At 39.1% G+C, this 18,892-nt stretch overlaps 1 protein-coding gene across 1 annotated transcript; it reads left to right on the top strand.

Moving 5' to 3' along the window:
- The first annotated feature begins 876 nt into the window (after nucleotides 1-876).
- akap1b (A kinase (PRKA) anchor protein 1b) lies at nucleotides 877-18,546 on the top strand. The gene is made up of 11 exons (XM_079387265.1): nucleotides 877-1,033; nucleotides 5,559-7,117; nucleotides 9,878-10,011; nucleotides 10,243-10,369; nucleotides 12,029-12,156; nucleotides 12,963-13,140; nucleotides 13,229-13,379; nucleotides 13,520-13,587; nucleotides 13,667-13,740; nucleotides 13,830-13,895; nucleotides 15,848-18,546. The coding sequence occupies exons 2-11, from the start codon at nucleotides 5,584-5,586 to the stop codon at nucleotides 15,908-15,910; spliced, it is 2,523 nt and encodes an 840-aa protein (XP_079243391.1). The 5' UTR covers nucleotides 877-1,033; nucleotides 5,559-5,583; the 3' UTR covers nucleotides 15,911-18,546.
- Nucleotides 18,547-18,892: the final 346 nt, after the last annotated feature.

Genomic DNA, 18,892 nt, shown 5'->3' with positions numbered 1-18,892 from the left:
ACATTTCCACAATCTCTTGATTCATCGTGGTAAACGAGACAATTGTTAGAGTTTGGTTTTGCTGTATTTCTAGTAATCCTGGATATGGAAGAACAAAAGTACAGCACAACTGCAACATCTCTGTTAAAACCAACTTTAACCAAATAAATAAAACAAGAAAGCAAATAAAAATGTCTTTTGGGAATGCCTAAATGTTTGACTTTGGAAAGTCCTTTCACAGGCTAAACAATCCATATAGATAATCTACATCTGCATTAGGGACACTTGACAAATTTTAGCATATCTATATATTATTTTATATTCATACATTTTAAAATAAATATTGCATACTAGATAGTTCAGCATTTCCATCAGTTTTGATTTTTTCTTTTGCAAGTTTACTTAAATGTTCCATATAGTCTCAATTACTATGAGGTCATATTTATAATAATTTGCATGTAATACAAAAATCAAAAGATTTAAATGCTGTTTAAAATAGTTTTAGATGAATTTTTTTTATATATATATATATATATATATATATATATATATAACAGTCACTGTGATCTTTTAAAATGTGGCAAACCTCCAGTGTACCAGGCTTTTATCATATCCAGGGGCAAAGTTCAAAGTTTAGCAGCCAACTGCCATGTCAGTAACATTAACTGCTGCTGTTTTTACTTTACCTTTAAACATATTTTGAGCTACAATCCTTAAATCTATTTTTGAGTCTTTCTGTCACATTTACTTATTACTCCCTTTACATTATAAAGAAACGACTCTGTCCTCAGCAGCCTCGTGAAGTCCGAGACCACTGTGATCTCGCGATGATTCCTTACATTAACACTGACAGTGGACTTATCACGAGATTTGATCAGCTGATGCGTCTCTGTTTTTAGAGTGTGCGTTAGGACGGTCAACACGTGGGGAGGAGAGACAAGAGACACACACACATACACACGCGAAAAGCGGGGGGACACTTTGGGATTGTGCTGGGCCTTGAACACGTAACATTAATATTATACGGTGGCGGTGCGAGGGACGCATAAACACAGTGAGTATAATTAAACCGTGAGTTCGGGGTTTTAACTTACCTCATATATGCTGATAGGTGAAGCTTAAATAGCGCAGAGAGGGAGCCCATTTTAGCCGTCTCTCTGATTAGTCCTGCTGTCGCCTTTTGCCTGACATCCAAACAGATTGTATCCGTCTCACATGCAGTCATTTCATCTTCAAAAATGATTTCCACCTTCATTGGTTCGACAGCGTGTGTTTGACATTGCGCCAGTGCTATCTGAAGCGCCTTTAACGCTTTAGCTATAGCGGCTAACGGTGTCGCCAAATCTGACTTCAACTCTAATGGATAAATAACAGGTCTTGCACATTAATTAAAGGCGTCTAATTGAGGAACTGCAGTGAAATCTATCATTATTAGCTTATAGACCTAATACTATTTAGCAAAAAAACTAATCTTGACCACCTTCAGTTGCTACGACCATGTTTTGGAAGATATAACGTTACCTAATGTAGTTTTTAAGTTGATCAGTAGCAGGTTAAGTTATATAACGTTACTCCACAAACCATCTTGACCATTTTAAGCTGGTTTCATCAACTGGTTGCTGATTTGCTGCTGGTCCTACCAGTTAAAGACCAGCTAGAAGCCATTATAATCTGGATTTTCCATTAGGGAATTGTCGTTTCCATATTTTAAGGTCCAGATGTTAATGGTACTTGGAGCGTGTATCATTAGTGTGGTCGTTTTGGAGTATGACAGGGAGAACATATGCTCTTTGTTCTTTGCGCCTTTAAGTCAACTCACACCTTCATTCAGCTGAATTATGTACCGAGCCACATGGACGAGCGGTTTCTGTGAACTCATGGATAATTCAGGGACGCTGTGAAGGAGGAGGTCTTAGTGGAGGGTTACCCCGGTGAAATCGGTTTTAAGTCAAGATACTTGAAGCGGTCAGTACTTCAGATGGAAATAGCTGCATGGGGCTGTAATTCATTCAGCGGCCTACCACGCGCACTGTAGGTCAATATCACCTCGCTAACTGGTTTTGTGTGCTTTTCTTTATTTAATCACCTCGGTTGTGTGTGTGGTTTCATTGCTGTCATAAACCGTGGAAGCTTCTGCTTTTATTTCTCTCATTTCGCTTATCAGTCCTTATAGCGGCAGTGAACAGTTAGCCTGACTGCTAACACGCGCAGCATGCAATGCAACCTCGCAGACATCTGGCCGCAAGGTGCCTTATTTTGTCTCAGTCAAGACGTGCACTTTTATGCACACATTATGTCGTGTTATATCATTGACTTTCGCCGCAGTGCCAGTGTGATAAAACGCTCTCCGGTGTAATTCTCCAGCAGCAGCCGGTGCGCGTCAGTATCACTTCAATCACCGGAGTGTTCACATGTTCGCTTTTGTATTCTGAATGCAGCAGCACTAGTAAGCCGCTTACTTGCGATCAATGAGTTCGTATGTAACGTGTTGCGCGAATGACTGGCTACGGTGCCCTCTCCGTTATCTCCACACCTCCCCAAGGTCGAACGGCCACCGTGCAGCACGCGCTCGGTTCTTTCTCTATGGTCCGCTCGCGCACGCGCCCAGGCCGTGATCTGACAGCGAGCGTTTATTTAACCTCGTGCTGAAGGTGAACACAGGGCTGAAACTGGTTCAGGAGAACTTTACTGGGCAGAAACTACAGCATGCGACTACATTTGGTTAACATGGCTGCTTGGAACGTGGACTCGAGACTGATAGCGTTAACAGACAGTGTAGTATTAATATTATGGCTCTTGCATTGTGTGACCAACCCTCCATAGTTAGTGCTATTACAGTTTCTTGCTGTAGAGAAAAGTAAGAGCTACTAATAATGTCTGATATAGAAATTGTTTGGTGAAGTGGGACATCATTTGTGGCACTTAAAGTGAGTAACTTTGGTTACACTTTACTTGAAGGGGTGTGCATAATCATAACATTACACCTTCATAATCATGACATGACACATGTCATGAATATGAAGGTTTTTTATGCATGTTTATGACAACTATCATCAAGTGTCATTTGCTCAGTTATGTAATTTTTAATGCAAAGATGACATTGTTTGAGATGTCTTTATGGCGTAGGGTTAGGTCAAATAATGTCATCTTTGCATTAAAAATGACATAACTGAGCAAATGTCCTGTCATGATTATGAAGGTGTTGTGTCAGTCTTATGCACACCCCTTCAAGTAAAGTGTTACAAAAACTTTAATTGATGGTGTTTCAATTTCTGGGGGTCAGAATAAATGCTGTATGAAATTTTCTTCTGTACATTTTCAAAGAGGTTTGCGGATCTTGTAACCCTGTCATCAAAATATGGTACGTTTCTTAATGCAGTCTAAGACTGACTTTTTAACTCAAATCTTCGTTAACACTAGTATTACACTTGAGTGATGCTGTAGCTTAGTAGGGACTACCTACTTTGGGGCCAGATTTTGGTTTGTTGTCGTTTATGAACACTTATTTTTCTTGAAGAATGTGGTCAACACTATGATCGGAGTAATTTACTAATTTTCCTGCCATGTTGTACAGAGGCATCAAATGATATATTATAATATTACAACTTTGATATGGTCAGCATTGTTTGACATTGATCCTGCTAATGATATGAGGAACTTTACAATAATTGATGCTTCAGATTCTGTTAGCATGGCACTTAAACAGGGCTGTAACCACCATAGACAATAATTAGAAATTGTCAAATTTTTCATATTCTTGCTCTGCTGCTGTCTAGGATGATAAAAGTTTTAAAAGTTACATCCTAGTTATAAAAACTAAGTTATATTTTCAGCGGTCTATCAGCGCTCAATTTCAAAATGATGAGATGGCCAATAAAATCAGGTGGGATTTACTGTTTACAGACAGTATCCATTGATGCAAACTACCCAACTTTTTAGCCATGTTAAATTGAAAGTATAAGCTTTAATTTAACCTGTTAGTGTTCCAAAGTACCGTCCATGGTACATTATGTGCTTGGTTAAATTTTCCAGGAATACTTGAGTAATTTATATAATTCATAACTGAATATGAGATCAGATTTTAACAGAGCCATTTACAGCAACAAGGTATACAGGTACACTGAATGAGCAAATGTAAAAAAAAATAAAAATACAAAATCAAATGGTCAAGACATGGTTATAACTTTGTACTTAAATATATTTTGATACTGAGTTTTTAGTGCATTTAAAAATGTTTTCCACATTAAGAACCAGCTTTGGTTTCTTTCTTGCAATATATTTGTCATTCCTTACGCTACATGCTCAGTAGTCACTATTTATTGACAGTTAGAGAGGCTAACAGCAGGCTGTCTTCTGAAACGCTAACTGGAAGCTGAAGAGAAACGGAAACCCCTTTATCTTTGGTTACTATGTACAGGAGTGAATGGGAGGGGTTTGTATATGATGTGTTCCTCCTCTGGAGACTGGGATTTGCTGGCCCCTTGATGGAAATGCATGCATGAATGTCCTATTTTAACTCCGAAAGGATGCCCCTCCTGGCCAATAGCAGTGAGGTAGGCATTGCACGTAGCTCTCAACACCCTCTGAGGTTGAATGTCAGCCATGTGATATTGTCCCTAAAGTTTCTGCATGGCTGCCCAGAACTCTCCCCTATCTCACTGTAAAGCAGTCAGGCCAAAAGGGCTGCAAACAAAGCAATATGTTGTATTTATATTTTATTTTTTTAAGATTCATGAGTTTTGATTACCTGCTTCTATTATTTCTATATCTTGTTCTTTGTCTTGGAAGGATGCAGTTTATTTTTATTACATACTATGTAATCATCAGTATATATAATAATTCCATGGAAGATGTTTTGGTGCCCATGCATCTTACATAACCATGAGCTAGTTGTTTTCTAGATGATACACAGACTTATGAACAAGACAAAGGAATAAATGTTGACCAGGGTGTAATTTCCCAAGTTGAGAAGGAGTCACCCATTCTTTCACTTCTTTCCAAAAGGCAACACATCTTAAAACAGAAATAAAACCTTTTATTACACTGCTCTCTGGAATACTTTCTGATTGGCCTGTCTGTGGTCGTGTTTTCAACTAGTTTCCAGCTAAAAATGCTCGATTTATCTCTCAAATCAATCTCAAAGAAAAAAAAAATCTACACTCCTTAATGTCATATCCATTTACTCATTTAAATTGGGTAGCTGTTGAAAGTGGGATAATGTACAGTAATTCAGTTGTTATTGCAAAATAAGTAGCAACATGAGAATTAAAGAAAATAAAAAAAAACCACCTGAACGAGTAATGATTACAAATAAACCAAATTCATGCAGTAGTGGTTGGGTAATTTTGGGTAAACTAAATGTTTATTTGTAGTTAATGATAAACTTTAGTTTCTTGTTTTTTTTTAAAGGTTATACGTGTGTGTGTGTGTGTATGGCAACAAGCCTGAATGGTTAAGCTTAATGTCTATGTCTGGTTTATTGTTTGTCCTTTATAGAGTAACATGTCACCAAAATTTCCTTTCATTCATCTTGCTTTGACATGGTTTGTCTAATCAATTTTCGTTGTGTTGATCTGCAGGTGTAGCTGCTAGGGTCTAGAGGAGATGCCACTGAGGTTCCGGTCCTTTGTTCCGTATACGCTTCCTGGAGTGCTGGCGCTCATAGGCTGGTGGTGGTACATCTCCCGCAAGAGAGAGCGAATCACCAGCCACGAAAGTGAAGAGGGGTCGGTTATGGGCTTGCGAACCTCCTCTGGCGAGGGCAGCAATGGGATGGTCGACAAGAGCTGCCCCGCTGCCAGCAGCACACACCGCAGAACCAGCCGAGACCGAGTCAAGGCCAAAGAACACAGACCTGTTGAGCAGGAAGTTGTAGCGGAGATACACACGCCGGTGCTAAAAGCCACTGCGGGGGAGGCTCTCGGCACCCCTCCAGTTGTGTTGGCCAGCGGACAGCTAAGCACTCCTCAGAGTGGTACAAAATCACTCCCCCCACAATGCCACCCAGAGACAACAACTCCTGTGTCATCTTCAACCCCAACAAAAACAGTGGAGGAGAGCACTCATCACAAAGGACCAGAGGCTGGCATTGGCAACAAACCCTCAAGCCAGTTACTGTCAGATCTAGCAAGCACTGGTTCAATCAAGAAGCAGGTCGAAAACCAACCACTAACTAAGCAGCGTCCCGCAGAGCTAGCCAAAGCAGAGCGGCCTGAACCTGAGGGAGAGGTGGCCACTGAAACCTCAGCACCGACTTGCACTCAGAATCTCCCCGTTAACCTTTTAAAAGATGAGCTGCCCTCCACTACGTCTTCAACAGAGAGCGAGGCTGTCTTGCTGGAGTCCTGCAACCCGAAAACGCCACTAACTCTGACCTCGTTCCCTAATTCCACCAGCACACCCCTTTCAGAAAGCTCCATGGAGACTCGGCACCATGAAAACGGAGACCTGGGCTTGCCGGCTGAGACCAGTCCAGACATGCAGGAGCTCCAGCGTCTCGCAGCGGGGCTGATCTCCGAGGTCATCTCGGCAGCCACCCAGGAGGTCATGGCGGTCAGCAGCTGTGAGTCCCAGTACAACAAGGGCTCTGAAGCATCCGATAGCAGCACGCCGGCTGTAAATGGTAAGAAAGTGGAGTCTTGTGTACCTCCAGAGTGTGTGGAAAGCGCAGAGTCACGGGTGGTGCAGATAGCCGAAGACGTCGTCAATGGTTGTTTGGCATCTTCGCTCTGGAAGATGCCGATGAATGAGAAGGAAAGAGGCTCGTTGACTGTGCCGTCTGGGGAACAGTTGGAGTCCACGCCGGTTCTGGCCAAGCTGCAGGCAGAGGAAGCTCTGGTAGAAGACTCAGGATGTAGCACGTGCCAGTCTGAGGATGGCATCAGCAGCGAGGATCTCCACAGCGCAGGGTTGTCCTCGAACGTGTCTGAGAGTAAAGAGGACCTCATTCAAATTTCAGGGACTTGTAGGGCCTCTGAGGGTCAAGGAGATGGACTGCAGGAGAGTCTTGCTCTAATTGCCCCTCAGGAGTCTCCGCTTACTGCAGAAAATGTGGCTACGGTTTGTGAGGCAGCACGGTTGAATGGAACAGGCTTTAGGAATGGCGCCGCTAGTGAGGTAGAAGCTGACCAATCAGGAGGTGAGTTACAGTTAATGAGAATTTTAACGATAGGGCTTAAATGGGTAGTTAACGCAACAATGACTGTTCTGTCATTTAGTCACCCTGAAGTCATTCTGAACCAGTTTTACTTTCTTCTCTGAATCCCAAAAATATAAATCCTGTACACTACTAAGTTTGCATAATCAGAAACATTTTAATGAGTAACTTCATCAGTTAACCTTACTCGGGCAAGATATTTAAAATAGGCATTTTGTTCATATAATTAAAGTCAGTGGGGTTCATTGTTTTTGATCCCATTGTCTTTGACTTAACGGACCAGAACTGTTGCAACATTCTTCAAAATATTGTGTTATAGGGGAAATACAATCAAAACAGATTTGGAGTGATATGAATGAGAGTAAAGGATGACAGAATTTTAATTTAAGTGTGAACTGTGAATAATGTGAATTCAGTTAATTTCATTGGTCTCAGAGCATCTTGCAGTTTTGCACACTTGAACACCGAGATTGAGTTCATGTAGGTTGTTTGATTGCGGTCCACTTAAAAGTGTGGGTTGCGGTATGCTCATTGTGAATTGTTGATACAAATCACACTAGGTTTGCGTTTCCCTACATAATTTACGCATTGCATCATGCCAAATGTTTGCTAATGCAAATCAAGCGTAAAGGAAATTTCCGCAAAAGTTTTCATCCAAAATGAAGGTGCAAAGGTTTGAGATTGGTTACTTGCATGCTTGCTGTTTCAATTAGCTTTGTTTTTTGTTTAAATCCAGCAAGCGTCAGTCTTCTTGACATTTGGCCAAATGTAGTAGTACAAAAAGCCTGAGTCAAGGGTACCTCTCAAACTGTGAATAGACTCTTTGGAAACCTCAGATGCTTGAATTCCCAAACAGCGTATGTTACATGAGCACAACTGCATGTGCACGGCTGTTTTTACCGTTCCCTACTACAGCAACTTCCTTACATGGATATCAGAGCCATCTTGCTTTTTTAACTCCCCCTGCTTACGAGCAGGTGTTGGAAATGGCTAGGAGTAAGTCTGTTATTAGTTAGCCAGCAGGTGTTTTCACCAGAACGTGGTGATACTGACACTGACCATTTACAGTATTTTTTAAGACAGACTGAGTATTTCTCTGTTGATTTGATAACAGGAAGCACCTGTGTGGGGTGTGTGAGTGATTTGCCTGAACCCTTGTGAGGTGTCATCGCACCAGCTCCTGCTATCTCCATATTGTGACCTAAGAAGGGTGTGGAGACTGGAAGCAGCTAGTGTCTTCGCCCATCCTCACTGGAGAAAGGAAAAAAAGGAAACAGAACCTTGATGTTTGCTTCCTTGTTAGTTAAAACCAAGTAAATGGGCAATTATTGACACTGTCAAGTTGTAGAAAAAGTGTCAGTAAACAGAAGAGCACTTTGTCATAAGCATACTGTTTTAATGGTATGAGTCAAGAACAATGGTGGCAGTGCTTGTCCTGAGGGAAGAGGCTGGTTGTTTTGTTTGTTAAAGGATTAGTTCACTTTTTAAAAAACTTTTGCTGATAATTTACTCACCCCCATGTCATCCAAGATGTCCATGTCTTTCTTTCTTCAGTCGAAAAGAAATTAAGGTTTTTGAAAACATTTCTCCATAAAATGGACTTCATTGGGACCCAAACGGTTCAAGGTCCAAATGACAGTTTCAGTGCAGCTTCAAAGGGCTTTAAACGATACCAGACGATGAATAAGGGCCTTATCTAGCGAAACGATCGGTCATTTCAAAAATAAATAAAAAAGTTCAAGTTTTATAAGCACAAATGATCGCCTTGCTCTGTTCTGTGATGCGCGTTCATGACGTCACGTAATACGCAATTACGTGGAAAAGGTCACGGTTGAGGTAGGCGGAAGTACCGAGTCAGTAGGCTCTTTAATATTAAAACACCCAGGATACGCATTTTAAACGATAAACTGACACAAAGACATTTGAATATGTGTATATGGTCCTCCTTCCGCACATTTGTAAACACTGACTCGGTACTTCCGCCTACATCAAGCGTGACCTTTTCAACGTCATTGCGTATTACGTGACGTCATGAACTAAATTATCAGCAAAAGTTTTTTTTAAAGTGAACTAATCCTTTAATGGTCCTTCTCAGCTGTATTAGTTGTGTTTGTTATTGTTACCCCATGGTTGCTTGGCAAACCTGGCTAAGCAGGCATTTGTGTTTGAATGTCTGTTAAAGAATGGACCGTTTAGACCCCCTGAAAGTCATCGATATAAGTTGCAGTGATGTTATCTGTAGCGTGTGTGGAATGGATGCCCTTTTTTTTCGACTATGCTGATTATAGTTTTTTCAAAATCCAGAACATTTCGGGATTAGTTGCAGGTGATTGTTGATTTTTATTATGCTAGCAGACATTGTATTTTTGTGTGTGTATGTTTGTGTGTGTTTATATAAAATAAATATACATATTGAGTATATATAATATTCAATACTGTATATACAATATTTTTACCATATGCACAACATCTCGAGATTAGTTGCTGGTAATGTTTATTCAGTTGGCTTGGCAGGTATTTTTTTATTTAGATGAATTTAATATATATTTTACCTTTTTATGTTTATTTGTATTTTATAGATAACATCATTTATTATGTTCGTTTTAATCTTAAGGCAAATTGTTAAATAGATGATTGAATGTTTTTAGTTAATTTTACAAACTTTTGTTGAAGTCAATGAAATGATTGTGGATTGTTTATTTGACACATCTGACTTTTTCCTTGTTTTTTTTCTTCCGACAGGTTCAGACGTGAATAGCATGGATTCAGTAGACAGCTGTTCGACCTTGGGGGTGGGAGACAGCCAGCCGAGTGGTAGCCTGACCTGCCAATCCCAGAGCTCTGAGCTTATTGTGTGGGAGATTGAGGTGCCAAAGGTACGATTTCCTTAAACCCCTGATTCTGCTTCATGTTAAATACTACATCCATCAGTCAAAAGTTTATCTGAAAGTATTTTAGCAGTTTTTAAGGAAAACTCTTTGACATTCAGATAGGAAGCTGTTAGCAAACATGCAAAGCGGCTTTTGTCAGTGTGCTAGCTTTCTTACCTTTTGCATGAATAAATTAAAACTTGCTTTGATATCTGTGGTTCTCCTCTGGTTTTGTAGCATCTAGTGGGACGGCTAATCGGCAAGCAAGGGAGATACGTGAGCTTCCTGAAGCAGAGCTCTGGTGCTAAGATCTACATTTCAACCCTGCCTTACACACAAGAGTTTCAGATCTGCCATACAGAGGGTAAGTGAGTCTCTATGAAAGGCCACAATCTTGGATCATCCATGTATGGAGCGATTTTTGTGCCAATATTCATCAAACAAATCCAGTGTTTTGCAAATAAACACAATCTGCTTTGCAAAGAAAAACTCAACTTTCAAACAAACGCAAAGTGATTTGCAAATACAAAACTCTTTGAGAGAAAATGCAGAGGTATGGACAAATATAAGTTGATATATAAATCAAATATAACACGAGTTAAAATGTTGCTCGGCCATATATAAAAAGCTACATAATTTTAGTTGAATTTTTCCAAACAGGCTATTGTCAGACTAAAATCTGCTGCTATATTGGTTGAAATATGAAATATCTCCTTACAGGCCACTTTTAGTTTGAAATGTTGTACGAGGCATGTATATTACTATATATAAACATAAATATGATAAACTATGATATCCCTTATGAAAATTAAAGTTGTTTTTACTATTGTAAAAGTGTGGTAACCATGTTTTTTTTGCAGGTTACCATTTCAATATAGGCAGCTTTACTACAAATACCATGGTATTTATTTAGTAAAACCATGGCTAATTTTCGTTAGGGATATTAATGTTTATATTATATTTTGGTACATTTACATAGCTGAATCACAATAAAGCTCACCTGAACTTAAACTAGTTTGAGTATAGTAGCCTATTTGTATAATTACTTTAGCCTACTCCTTTCAGTAGGTTATCTATGTGTAGTTTTATACTTGTTTAAACTTTTACTGCAGAGGTAGCCTACAACATTTCCCTCCACTGTAGGCTATGTTTCAACATATATAGCAGAAAGACAATCAATCTTGACCTTAACGTAAAAATAAAATTCAAAATGCTTTTATTTTTGGTACACAATATTGTCGCTATCCACTATACATTTGCATTTTAGTATTACAATATATTGTGACACGATATATTGTTATACCCCTGCATTGTTTTGAATGTTGAACAATTGTATCAATATATATGTATATCCTATATCCCGCGATCCAACAGAGGATAAGAGGTACGGAGAATGGATCAGATTTTATAGGGAAAGACAGCCTAGTTAAATGTTTATCCATGTCACCTCTGATTTTTGAACTAATCAATCATGTTAACAACTTTACAGCACTTGTTGTGAATTTCACTGACACTGTAGTAGGGTTGCTTTGTGAAAACATCTGAATGGTTAATTATAGATCTAGTAAGACAGAAACTCACCTGTTCCCACTCATATTGGTCTGAAAAGGTAAAGAGGTGTTTCAGGTCTCGGGAGACTGGCGTAACTTGACCAACAGCGCCATCTGCTGTTTTGGAAAAGAAAGTTGCTCAATTGCACATGTGAGAAAATCTGCCTGCACTCGTGTGAGAAAATCAGCCTGTCGCATTTGTGAGAAAATCAAGCCAAGTTTCCTCATAAAAAGGCAAATGAGTCTCACAGTTGTAACACACATTACATATATTTGTCCATACCTCTGCATTTTCTCTCAGAGTTTTGTATTTGCAAATCACTTTGCGTTTGTTTGAAAGTTGAGTTTTTCTTTGCAAAGCAGATTGTGTTTATTTGCAAAACACTGGATTTGTTTGATGAATATTGGCACAAAAATTGCTCCATATCCATGGCCTTCTTGAATTTGTTTTTGTTGTTTTGTTTGTTTCTTAGGAACCCAGCAGCAGGTAGATAAGGCGCTGGCCTTGATTGGGAAGAAGTTCAAAGACTTGGACCTGACCAACTTATACGCCCCACCTCCCCCACCGCTAACCCTGCCCTCTCTGCCCATGACTTCCTGGGTAAGATTGGCCCCTCCTCCTGCAGAATACATAGGCAGCTACCATCTAAAGCTGGGACACCAAACCGACATTTGGGCAAAGTCGGTGGTTTTTGAGCATCTGGTGACTTTTTTTTTTTTTTTTTCAGTTGGCTCTAGTCAGCTGTTTTTTTTTGACAATTCTTCATGTGGAATCAGCAGCAGAGCTCATTTACGAGAGAGAACTCCGACTGGCTATTCAGCTTAGCGATTGAGCACACAAAAAAAATGTAACTGACGAAAGAAACCAATGACGGAGTAAAGAGGGAATGCACACATCTGTAATTCTGAGTTTCTTTATCCACAAGATGATGATCAAGGATTGACAATGCCAGTGCCATTTGCAGCTTAGCAGACATGACTGAAAGCTACGTTGCTTTGCTTGTATATCCACAGTTCCAGCTCTTCTGGTTTTCATGTTTGAATACCGAATGCAGATTACTGCCACCTGTTGGTATGGAAGAGTTATGTTTTCTCATGCAGGTGCAAGCATACATGCTAGTTGACTGTCGGCTGTAGTCTGTCTGGTGTGCTGTAATGCAACTTTTTTGCCACGAGGCAGGCGATGTGAGGGAACGCCACAGTTGGCTTTCTTCAGTACTAGTTCTTTGGCGACGGTTTGGTGTGCCCCTACCCTAAAGCAGGATTCTGACTTTCCCTCAGGGATCTTTTTATTTTTGTCAAACATTAACCCAAACATGTAGTTCTGTCCTAAATGATTTAAACATTTGCAGAGTCCAAGACTTTTGGCATTTTAACATAGTGCTTCATTGGTTCCGTCTGTTACAGCTTTTGTTGCCCAATGGGGTGACGGTCGAGGTGATCGTGGTGAACATTGTATCAGCCGGTCACCTGTTTGTCCAACAGCACACTCACCCTACGTATCACGCCCTGCGCAGTCTGGACCAGCAGATGTTCCTGTGCTATTCACAGCCCGGGACGCCCCCCTTGCCATCGCCTGTTGAAGGTAAGATAGTCCCCTTTTTCTCTTTTCTTATTCCTCTTTCTGCAGAAAATAACATTTTCTCTGTCTAATCTTTTATTTTATTTTTTAGTTGGAGTGATTTGTGCGGCCCCAGCTGTAGATGGAGCCTGGTGGCGAGCGCAGGTCATCTCCTTCTACAAAGATTCAACCGAAGTGGAAATCCGATATGTTGATTATGGTGGCTATGACAGAGTCAAGATTGACACCCTTCGACAGATCAGGTTAATCTTGCCTTTTTTATTCATTAGTAAAGTTTCCACACTGTTCTGTAAAGTTCTTTATATTTAAAGCAAATGTCACCCTTGATAATTTTTTCTTATCATAGTCTTGTGCTGTGGACTCACTGATCTTTGATTTTCAGGTCGGACTTCGTGACATTACCGTTCCAAGGAACAGAAGTGTTATTGGACAACATTGCCCCACTTCCAGGTTTGCCTTTATTTTAAAATTGAAGTAGAATTTTCCATCACCTCACTCCAGCTGGATCTCACTGTTGATGTTTCATTAGGAGAGGATCGGTTCTCAGCAGAGGCCAATTCTGCACTGGAAGAGATGACAAGAGGGGTTCCATTGCTGGCACAGGTGAGTCTTCAAATCATTCATTAATGGATGACATTTATGTTGATGATGTTTACAGCCAACAGATAATTTAATGGGCAATTTTGTCATAGGTCACCAACTACGACAATAATACAGGACTTCCATTAGTACACATGTGGAACATGGTGGGAGAGGAGGTAAAATTATTTGATTTGTTTAATAAATTATTGGTGAGAAGGGAGGAAAAATCATTTATTTAGTTTTTTATAAACTGAATATTCATTATTTCTTTTTCTCAATCATTTTATTTTAAGAAATGTTAGATACTATAACGATAAAGAAAGTATAGAGAGATGGTTTAAAAAAATCATTCTACAGGGTTCGTACAAGGTGCTTGAAGTACTTGATTTTGACTTTTTGAAATTGAAGTCCTGGAAAACCATTGAAAACAGCCATATTTATGAAAAGGTACTTGAAAAGTACTTGAAATTTTAAAAGGCAGTATACATGAAATTAGCGTTCATATTAGTTTTCGATTTATAAACAATATTTTCACGCAAAATTAACAATGCTGCGTGTGTTAATTATTACCATTTCTCCCGGCTTTTGGGAGCGCACGAGATCTCGCGATATTTCAGCTTGCATTATATTGCTCGGTCTTTTATTGCATGTGCTGTTCGTTTTGGTTTCATTTGGGAACGCATATAAAGTCTGACGCGCTTTGTGTTGCACTGTTATCATTTACAAGCGTCTCCATCTCAGCAGCTCAGTCCACAAACTCTTCCTCAGCATATGCTGGAGTTTGGGTTGCTTAACTTTCATCTGGGAAAACTGTGTGTTATCGGTGTAGATTTGTAATGTAAATCATTTACAAACCTATGCCAACACAGGAGAATACATCAACATATTTCTAAACATGCGATTTGTTGTACATCGCGATTTCAAATTAAAGGTCGCTCTGAGTTTGCTTGTGTTAATTGGATTTAAACGTCATTGAATAACGCTCGAAAATGAAACATTGACGCCCTCTGCTGGAATTTGTTATAATACATAATGTACTTAAGTTGGCATATTCATATTATATATAGGCAATTAGGCATATTACATTATGCATTTTAACAGTTTTGTTCAATAAAACCATGTAATTACTTGGATTTGATACTTTATTTGAACCAATTATGATTGCCTCATCATTAGTTTATATATAAATATAGTCATATTAAAGCCTGTTTTTTCACTTAGGTTTATTTTATTACTAAAAATGATCAGATTACTCAATTGTCAAAATGATCAGTAGATTTCTAGATTACCAAAATAATTGTTAGTTAGGGCCCTAAATCAGTTAAAAAATGTCAAAATACAACTGCATTGTTTTGTGATTAAAAGACAAATGTTTTGCAATTGAAAATTTCTTAAAAATAGTATTAAAATATTCTCTCATTCTAGTGAACCAAGTCTCTGTATTTCTGTATCTCTGTATTTAAGTTTGTCACACCCGTAGCGTCTACAAGCATGATATAGCTCATATTTTTCCAAGTGTATGATATAGCTTTTATTCTTCAGGCCAATCATGTATTCATAAAATAATAGGAAAATGTACTTTGCCATAGTATAGTTTTAAATGTTAAAGTGACCATAGTCACTGCAAGCCTTGCTTGAGCTGCACTTAATTTGTACCATTGTTTTATTAGTTTATGTATTATAATTTGAAAGATAATAACCGTATTGTTTGGTAAGTAAGATCTCTGATTTTGGTCCTTGAAAACCAAAAAATACTGTGCTTAAAGTCCTTGAAAGTCCTGGAATTTCATTTTGCAATTTCTGTACGAACCCTGATTCTAGTCCACGGCAAAACTAGAACAATAATGGCACAGACAAACAATATCACTGGACTCATATGATAAATGAATTGTTCTAGCTGATAAATGAAAACGTTGACAGCCAATCAGAATTTGTAAAGAGTTTAAGCATTTAAAGTGGCAGATGACAGAACTGTCTTTTTCATGCATTGGTGTGGATGCTAATGTAGTTCTATTTTCAGTGTGCAGTCTTACTCATTTTGAGAGGCCATCTGTCATGATTCACCTTTGTGTCTTTGATAATGAGTAGCATGAATAACATGATGCTACTTGGTATCTTTTTTTTGTAGCTGGTCCTGCTCAACCGCACTTTGGCAGAGCGAGGTTATGGCACTTGGGTGGACAGTTTCTGATCCTCCAGAGCTCCCTCGCCCTCCTCTCCTCACTCACCTCGTGGCCCGCCTGCCCCTTAATTATCACCACTCATCATGAATATCTGCAGGTTCTGTCCTCCTCACCCCAGCGTGTCCTCCACCTCCTCCTACCTGAAGTGCGCATCACTCGCTCCGAGAGTTTCTTTTTTTGGTTTGCTGTCCTCTCCATCCTGCCTCTTTCTATTTTCTTTTTTTCTTTTCTATCCCCTTGTGTAAGAAATCAATGTACTGTATGAAAGAAAAAAAAACAGCGTCAAGCATCAATGACCGAACAACCAATAAGGACTGAAGTTTTCTTGACTCTTTGCTCTTGTAAATTTTAGATATTGTAACTAAATAAAGGTTGATCATGTTTTCCATCCGATCAGACTCCTTCCAGCACAAAAAAACGACTGTGGATTATCATGCCGTGGATAAAATCTGTAGTAATAAAAAAAGGTACATTTACGAAGAAAACTATGGTGCAGTTAAGACTCAGCGTTGTTGCTGCTGACATAATGTTGGGACTTGAGACATCATGTTTGCATTTACATTTATCATGGCTTCATCCAGTCGGGTGGGTTTTGGAAAGCTGATCTGTAGATCTGGGTACAGTTCGGCAAGGAATAAACGACCACAGCTCCATGTCATCCATCTTGATATCTGTCTGTACAACAGTGTGGCCTTCGAGGGTGATACGCAGCCCATCTCATGACCTCCCTCTTCACCACACTCTGGATCTGTAGGACTCCAACAGCCTTTGGCGTCAATTGGCCTGACACCAAGGGTCACTTCATTTACTTCACCGATTACAGAGTCTGTTGATCCAGGAGACGTCTGTGCCCTCCTGACCTCTGGGCCTTTATAGGAAAGACTATGCTGAGTCTATAGACCCAGAGCGACACTAGAGTTCGAATGGTGCTGCTACAGAAGGCAAAAGGCCATCCTTTATGCCGAATTCTGACCTGTGGGGACACTAAATGAATGACTACAAAAACCAGAACACTACTGCGTGATGGGACAACAGGGCACTTCTACTCTGGGTGAACGAACTGCATTCAATGGGTCTGTGTGTTTTTGTATGCATGTAATTTTGCTCTAAAGCACATCGATTCACATGTCGCATTATCATCTGGGTAATGAGCCACTTGCTTTTGTCTCATTCAAGATCCTTCTCACAATAACATCACATCTAGTAGACCCATTGCCATTTAATTTCTCTTTGCGTTCTGTAAATAACATGGTACACGGTGTCCAATCCCAGCAACCCACCCAATTGGCTACTAGAAGCTGTTAATACACCTACCTGTCTTGGAGAAGATAAAAAGCTTTAAGCCTTATCCATTGCTCTTTTTTTTATGTTGGTTTTACATGGGATGTCATTAGGTCTGCTTTATTACTGTACAATTTGTGAAAGTATAATGGCACAGAGATTAATATTCCCTTTTTTTTTTTTTTTTTTTTTTTTTTTTTTTTTTTTTTCCTTATCACTGATCATGCTCTTACAGTCATGTAATGGCTTTTTGGCCAAGGCTCGTCCCTTTTTCTGCAGCGGAATTATTGCTAATCTAATGTTGTTGGACTCCAGAATGTCGAAGCTCGTCCTTGCAGGAGACGTTTCCAGGCTTTTAGCTTGGCTTTGTGGGTTTTTTGATTGTTAGCACTACAGTTAGCCTTTAAAGACCTTGATAAACTTTCCACCGTGTGAAAAATATCAGCTCCCTGTTACGGCATATATTTGGCTTAAAAATAAGCCAAAAAATCTGGATAAAAACAGAAAATATATTTTTTTACAGTTTTATTTTGAAACTATAATATTCACTGCTGACTTTAGTTGTAGTATAGAGCGCAAAGTATATGAGAACTGACAGCGTCGGAAAGGAACGTCAGCTTTAGTCGTCTGTGAGGGGCATTACATAGCATTGTTTTCCACTATGCTACGAAGTTTTTCTGCAATATTTCCTTCTCAAGCTCTTGTTTCTGCACTGTCCTGCGTTCATCTCAGGTATGAGCTCTTCATTTCTTACCTTTCTGTGTTTGAGGAGAATTATTAGTCATTCTTTCAGGAATTGATGTGCTTGACCTGTGTGAATGTGCACGGCCCATTATAGGTCTGCCTGCACTACAGCAGGTGAATAAGGAACCACACCGACCTCAGAGCCGAAACGTTTCATTGTTCTGTTTTTAAGTCTGTTTGTTTTACGGTTTTTGTATTAATCAAGTCAAATTACTCCTTGCATACGCTCATATCTGTTCAAATGTGTCCTCCTGAATGTTCCCACCTGCTCTCCTGTAATGAAAAATCACGCTACTTTAGTCTTGTCCAGGTGTGTGTGTGTGTGTGTGTGTGTATATACAAGATCTCACTGTATTTTGTAAAAACACTGGAGCGAGTGTAGGAAACAAAAGGGAACACTTTTCTGCTCATTCGAAATCTGCTCATTTGTTCTCTGTTGGTAGGAATGGTTTGAAATGTTTGCTTGGCTAGATAATTCATCATTTGATTATTTAAGTGAGTGTAAGAAGTCCTGCATAGACTTTTTTTTTTTTTTTTTGTTTTTTTTTTTTGGCCAGACTCATTGCAAGGTTTGATTCTTTGGTTGTACAGATCTATTGAAAAAAGAGAATAAAGTTATAAAAAAATATTTTAATGTCGTATTTTAGTTTTTAAATCACTGTGACTTGTAATTTACTGTACCAATCAAACGTTTAAGTGTTCTCTAAAGGTAAAGACATAGGCCTATGTTTGAATGTCTAATTTAAATTTTTAATCTAAGCAACATTTGTCCTTAAAGGATGGTATAAATTATACCTAGAGGTTTTATATTTTAATAAATTATGTATTCCCTCCTGTTCAAACCTTTGGGGTCAGTATTGGTTTAGTTTTTTTTGTCCAACAAAATACATTAAAATGATCAAGTGACAGTGTAGACTTTTACATTGCTATAAAAATATCGTGCTGTTCTTTTAAACTTTATTCAT

Source organism: Barbus barbus (assembly GCF_936440315.1).
Source record: "Barbus barbus genome assembly, chromosome: 31".
Lineage (NCBI taxonomy): Eukaryota > Metazoa > Chordata > Actinopteri > Cypriniformes > Cyprinidae > Barbus > Barbus barbus.
Note: the sequence above shows the minus strand (reverse complement) of the source record. Positions and strands in the feature narration are given on the sequence as shown.

Excerpts from the sequence above, each read along its gene's own strand:
- akap1b (XM_079387265.1), top strand. The coding sequence starts at position 5,584 with ATGCCACTGAGGTTCCGGTCCTTTGTTCCGTATACGCTTCCTGGAGTG. Across the intron at positions 12,157-12,962 it reads CTCTGCCCATGACTTCCTGG|CTTTTGTTGCCCAATGGGGT; the intron begins GTAAGATTGGCC and ends CGTCTGTTACAG. Across the intron at positions 13,588-13,666 it reads CAACATTGCCCCACTTCCAG|GAGAGGATCGGTTCTCAGCA; the intron begins GTTTGCCTTTAT and ends ATGTTTCATTAG.